The sequence below is a fragment of the Oncorhynchus gorbuscha genome, unplaced genomic scaffold (assembly GCF_021184085.1).
Source record: "Oncorhynchus gorbuscha isolate QuinsamMale2020 ecotype Even-year unplaced genomic scaffold, OgorEven_v1.0 Un_scaffold_3013, whole genome shotgun sequence".
Taxonomy (NCBI): domain Eukaryota; kingdom Metazoa; phylum Chordata; class Actinopteri; order Salmoniformes; family Salmonidae; genus Oncorhynchus; species Oncorhynchus gorbuscha.
Window position 1 is genome coordinate 52,912 of NW_025747374.1, and position 6,000 is coordinate 58,911.

The following is a 6,000-nucleotide window of genomic DNA, read 5'->3' on the forward strand; positions in this document are numbered from 1 at the left end:
ATTTAAGGCGTTTGCCTTGAATGTGATCTCTGTGAACGCGGTAACAAAGGCTCATTGTCCACAGCGTTACAGATTGAATCACGCCAGGAATATTTGAATTATACACTTGTATAAAAAGTACATTCCAAATTCTTGTTTTCTAAGAAAAACCTTTTGATATATTAAGTTGAATTAACGTAAGGATATGCTAATCACGGAGAAAAGGCATAAGCGATGAAATGATACATTTCAAGCCACTATGTTATTCCAATCAAAGCCATTGGAGATTGGTTGTGGGTTTCATAGAGCAAGCCAGGGTGGAGTTCATTAGGACACACTGTAGAAAAATGTCTAGCAACGGAACAATACATCTGTGTTCTAATTGGACAAGTTCAGGTAATATCTCCCGTGTTAAAAATGTCTTCCACCTACTGAATGACCCGGGATGAAACTGTTGACTGCTCCTCCATGCCTGCACCAACGCTCTGTCCTGCTCAGATAGATTCCACAGTATGCTCCTCGGTCTGCACAGCCTCTTGGACATAGACGATGAACTGGGAGGCGTCCTCTCCCTGAGTGTACACGGTGACCGTCTCCATGCCCTCCACATCATCAGACGACACCACCAGATGGTGCTCCTCACCCAGCCCCATGGAGGCTGCCTGCTGGAAGGGGTCCTGGATCATCACAGTGTGGCTCCCCTGCTCCTCCTCCTCAGCCACCTGGAAGATGTTGGAAAGAGGATTGGAATGTCCTAAATGGCAACATGTTCCCTATTGACAAGGGCCCTAACACCATATTCCCTTTTATAGTGCACTAAGTTTGACCAGAGGGCCCTGGTCAAAAGTAGTGCACTATTGGCACCCTATTCCCTTTTATAGTGCACTACTTTTGACACTGCTCTTACCTGCTCCACCACAGTCACTCTGCCAGGGACCATGGCCACCATGGAGGCTGCTGTGGCATCATTAGACTCTGCCCCCAGCTCAATGATCTGCTGCAGGATGTTAACCGCTGTGGGATCCAGCCCTTCTGTGGTGGTCGCCACCACCCCTAAGCAGAGCATTCCAATACATTAAACACAGTGAGGGACACCAAGGATATGTCACCTCTTTGTCACTCTGTTGTATGTGGCTTGACAAGAGTACAAACAGATCTGGGATCAGGCTAACTTGTCCTAACCGTTCTCTGTGAACCTGAGATCCTGGAGGGCCGACACGGCAGCTTCGGTCCCCTGAGGGTCCTCTGTCTCAGTGATGTGGAGGTACTGGGTAAGGGGCTCCTCCACCGACTGTTCCACCACCTCAAAACACACACACACACAACACGGTGTCTAGACATAGAAAAACATCTTAATATTGACCATATATATATATATATATGAGAGTATGAAACCTTACCTCCCATTGGTTGAGACCAAGCACATCACTCTGAATCACTTTGAGGCCATGCTTGTTCTTCAGGTGTCTGTTCATCTCCCACTTGGTACCGTACACATAGTCACACACAGGACACTTCACTCCACCTAGAGATATAGGACATAGTCACACACAGGACACTTCACTCCACCTAGAGATATAGGACATAGTCACACACAGGACACTTCACTCCACCTAGAGATATAGGACATAGTCACACACAGGACACTTCACTCCACCTAGAGATATAGGACATAGTCACACACAGGACACTTCACTCCACCTAGAGATATAGGACATAGTCACACACAGGACACTTCACTCCACCTAGAGATATAGGACATAGTCACACACAGGACACTTCACTCCACCTAGAGATATAGGACATAGTCACACACAGGACACTTCACTCCACCTAGAGATATAGGACATAGTCACACAGTAGTGGAGAGGGTACAGGACACTTCACTCCACCTAGAGATATAGGACATAGTCACACACAGGACACTTCACTCCACCTAGAGATATAGGACATAGTCACACACAGGACACTTCACTCCACCTAGAGATATAGGACATAGTCACACACAGGACACTTCACTCCACCTAGAGATATAGGACATAGTCACACACAGGACACTTCACTCCACCTAGAGATATAGGACATAGTCACACACAGGACACTTCACTCCACCTAGAGATATAGGACATAGTCACACACAGGACACTTCACTCCACCTAGAGATATAGGACATAGTCACACACAGGACACTTCACTCCACCTAGAGATATAGGACATAGTCACACACAGGACACTTCACTCCACCTAGAGATATAGGACATAGTCACACACAGGACACTTCACTCCACCTAGAGATATAGGACATAGTCACACACAGGACACTTCACTCCACCTAGAGATATAGGACATAGTCACACACAGGACACTTCACTCCACCTAGAGATATAGGACATAGTCACACACAGGACACTTCACTCCACCTAGAGATATAGGACATAGTCACACACAGGACACTTCACTCCACCTAGAGATATAGGACATAGTCACACACAGGACACTTCACTCCACCTAGAGATATAGGACATAGTCACACACAGGACACTTCACTCCACCTAGAGATATAGGACATAGTCACACACAGGACACTTCACTCCACCTAGAGATATAGGACATAGTCACACACAGGACACTTCACTCCACCTAGAGATATAGGACATAGTCACACACAGGACACTTCACTCCACCTAGAGATATAGGACATAGTCACACACAGGACACTTCACTCCACCTAGAGATATAGGACATAGTCACACACAGGACACTTCACTCTACCTAGAGATACAGGACACTTCACTCCACCTAGAGATATAGGACATAGTCACACACAGGACACTTCACTCCACCTAGAGATATAGGACATAGTCACACACAGGACACTTCACTCCACCTAGAGATATAGGACAGTCACACACAGGACACTTCACTCTACCTAGAGATACAGGACACTTCACTCCACCTAGAGATATACAGTGCCTTGCGAAAGTATTCGGCCCCCTTGAACTTCGACCTTTTGCCACATTTCAGGCTTCAAACAAAGATATAAAACTGTATTTTTTTGTGAAGAATCAACAAGAATCAACAACAAGTGGGACACAATCATGAAGTGGAATGACATGGGCTGAATAATTTTGCACGCCCAATTTTTCAGTTTTTGATTTGTTTAAAAAGTTTGAAATATCCAATAAATGTCGTTCCACTTCATGATTGTGTCCCACTTGTTGTTGATTCTTCACAAAAAAGTACAGTTTTATATCTTTATGTTTTGAAGCCTGAAATGTGGCAAAAGTTTGCAAAGTTCAAGGGGGCCGAATACTTTCGCAAGGCACTGTAGGACAGTCACACACAGGACACTTCACTCCACCTAGAGATACAGGACAGTCTCACACGGGACACTTCACTCTACCTAGAGATACAGGACACTTCACTCTACCTAGAGATATAGGACACTTCACTCTACCTAGAGATATAGGACACTTCACTCTACCAAGAGATACGGGACACTTCACTCCACCTAGAGATACGGGACACTTCACTCCACCTAGAGATATAGGACAGTCACACACAGGACACTTCACTCTACCTAGAGATATAGGACACTTCACTCCACCTAGAGATATAGGACACTTCACTCCACCTAGAGATATAGGACAGTCTCAAACGGGACACTTCACTCCACCTAGAGATATAGGACAGTCACACACAGGACACTTCACTCTACCTAGAGATATAGGACACTTCACTCCACCTAGAGATATAGGACACTTCACTCCACCTAGAGTTATAGGACACTTCACTCCACCTAGAGATACAGGACACTTTAAAGACTGATTCCAGGTCCTCTGTTTTCTGAGTAAAGACTGATTCCAGGTCCTCTGTTCTACTGAGTAAAGACTGATTCCAGGTCCTCTGTTCTACTGAGTAAAGACTGATTCCAGGTCCTCTGTTCTACTGAGTAAAGACTGATTCCAGGTCCTCTGTTCTACTGAGTAAAGACTGATTCCAGGTCCTCTGTTCTACTGAGTAAAGACTGATTCCAGGTCCTCTGTTCTACTGAGTAAAGACTGATTCCAGGTCCTCTGTTCTACTGAGTAAAGACTGATTCCAGGTCCTCTGTTCTACTGAGTAAAGACTGATTCCAGGTCCTCTGTTTTCTGAGTAAAGACTGATTCCAGGTCCTCTGTTCTACTGAGTAAAGACTGATTCCAGGTCCTCTGTTCTACTGAGTAAAGACTGATTCCATGTCCTCTGTTCTACTGAGTAAAGACTGCTCAAATGGATTCAGGTCTGGGGAATGGGCGGGCCAGTCCATAGCATCAATGCCTTCCTCTTGCAGGAACTGCTGACACACTCCAGCCACATGAGGTCTAGCATTGTCTTGCATTAGGAGGAACCCAGGGCCAACCGCACCAGCATATGGTCTCACAAGGGGTCAGAGGATCTCATCTCGGTACCTAATGGCAGTCAAGCTACCTCTGGCGAGCACATGGAGGGCTGTGCGGCCCCCCCAAAGAAATGCCACCCCACACCATGACTGACCCACCGCCAAACCGGTCATGCTGGAGGATGTTGCAGGCAGCAGAATGTTCTCCACGGCGTCTCCAGACTGTCACGTGTTCAGTGTGTAACTGCTTTCATCTGTGAAGAGCACAGGGTGCCAATCTTGGTGTTCTCTGGCAAATGCCAAACATCCTGCACGGTGTTGGGCTGTAAGCACAACCCCCACCTGTGGACGTCGGGCCCTCATACCACCCTCATGGAGTCTGTTTCTGACCGTTTAAGCAGACACATGCACATTTGTGGCCTGCTGGAGGTCATTATGCAGAGCTCTGGCAGTGCTCCTCCTGGACACTACGCTGACAGACACAGCAAACCTTCTTGCCACAGCTCGTATTGATGTGCCATCCTGGATGAGCTGCACTACCTGTGCCATCCTGGATGAGCTGCACTACCTGAGCCAGTTGTGTGGGTTGTAGACTCTGTCTCATGGTACCACTAGTGTGAAAGCACCGCCAGCATTCAGAAGTGACCAAAAACATCAGTCAGGAAGAATAGGAACTGAGAAGTGGTCTGTGGTCACCACCTGCAGAACCACTCCTTTATTGGGGGTGTCTTGCTAAATGCCTATAATTTCCACATGTTGTCTATTCCATTTGCACAACAGCATGTGAAATTTATTGTCAATCAGTGTTGCTTCCTAAGTGGACAGTTTGATTTCACAGAAGTGTGATTGACTTGGAGTTACATTGTGTTGTTTAAGTGTTCCCTTTATTTTTTTGAGCAGTGTGTATATATATATATATATATATATATATATATATATATATATATATATATATATATATATATATATATATATATATATATATATATATAGGACAAAACACACCACGACATAAAGAGAGACCTAAGACAACAACATAGCAAGGCAGCAACACATGACCAAACAGCATGGTAGCAACACAAAACATGGTACAAACATTATTGGGCACAGACAACAGCACGATGGGCAAGAAGGTAGAGACAACAATACTTGTTTTTCCCTATTAAACTTAGTTGAATACATTGACTAAGTCTTTCTGGATAAGAGCGTCTGCTAAGTGTGTCTCTGCTGAGCGACTCACCTTGCTGTTCCACAGCCTCAGAGGTGGCTGGCCCAGGCCCTGCGTTACAGTACTCCTGGTTGGTACAGTATGAGACACAGAGATCGGTGTGTCTCTGCTGAGCAACTCACCTTGCTGTTCCACAGCCTCAGAGGTGGCTGGCCCAGGCCCTGCGTTACAGTACTCCTGGTTGGTACAGTATGAGACACAGAGATCAGTGTGTCTCTGCTGAGCGACTCACCTTGCTGTTCCACAGCCTCAGAGGTGGCTGGCCCAGGCCCTGCGTTACAGTACTCCTGGTTGCTGCTCCACAGCCTCAGAGGTGGCTGGCCCATGAGTACTCCACAGTATGAGAGATCAGTGTGTCTCTGCTGAGCGACTCACCTTGCTGTTCCACAGCCTCAGAGGTGGCTGGCCCAGG

At 46.3% G+C, this 6,000-nt stretch overlaps 1 protein-coding gene across 1 annotated transcript; it reads right to left on the minus strand.

Annotated features, from left to right (window-relative positions):
• Nucleotides 1-386: 386 nt before the first annotated feature.
• On the minus strand, nt 387-5,987 carry LOC124027230 (zinc finger protein ZFAT-like). The gene is made up of 5 exons (XM_046339692.1): nt 5,964-5,987; nt 1,380-1,504; nt 1,162-1,282; nt 887-1,032; nt 387-701 (listed from the first exon to the last, which is right to left on the minus strand). The coding sequence occupies exons 2-5, from the start codon at nt 1,452-1,454 to the stop codon at nt 474-476; spliced, it is 570 nt and encodes a 189-aa protein (XP_046195648.1). The 5' UTR covers nt 1,455-1,504; nt 5,964-5,987; the 3' UTR covers nt 387-473.
• Nucleotides 5,988-6,000: the final 13 nt, after the last annotated feature.

Bases quoted from the DNA above. Each gene is read 5' to 3' on its own strand.
- LOC124027230 (XM_046339692.1), bottom strand. From the start codon at position 1,454: ATGAACAGACACCTGAAGAACAAGCATGGCCTCAAAGTGATTCAGAGT. The intron at 1,033-1,161 runs GTTAGGACAAGT...TGCTCTGCTTAG, and splicing joins TCTCAGGTTCACAGAGAACG to GGGTGGTGGCGACCACCACA. The intron at 702-886 runs GTAAGAGCAGTG...AACATCTTCCAG, and splicing joins GAGTGACTGTGGTGGAGCAG to GTGGCTGAGGAGGAGGAGCA.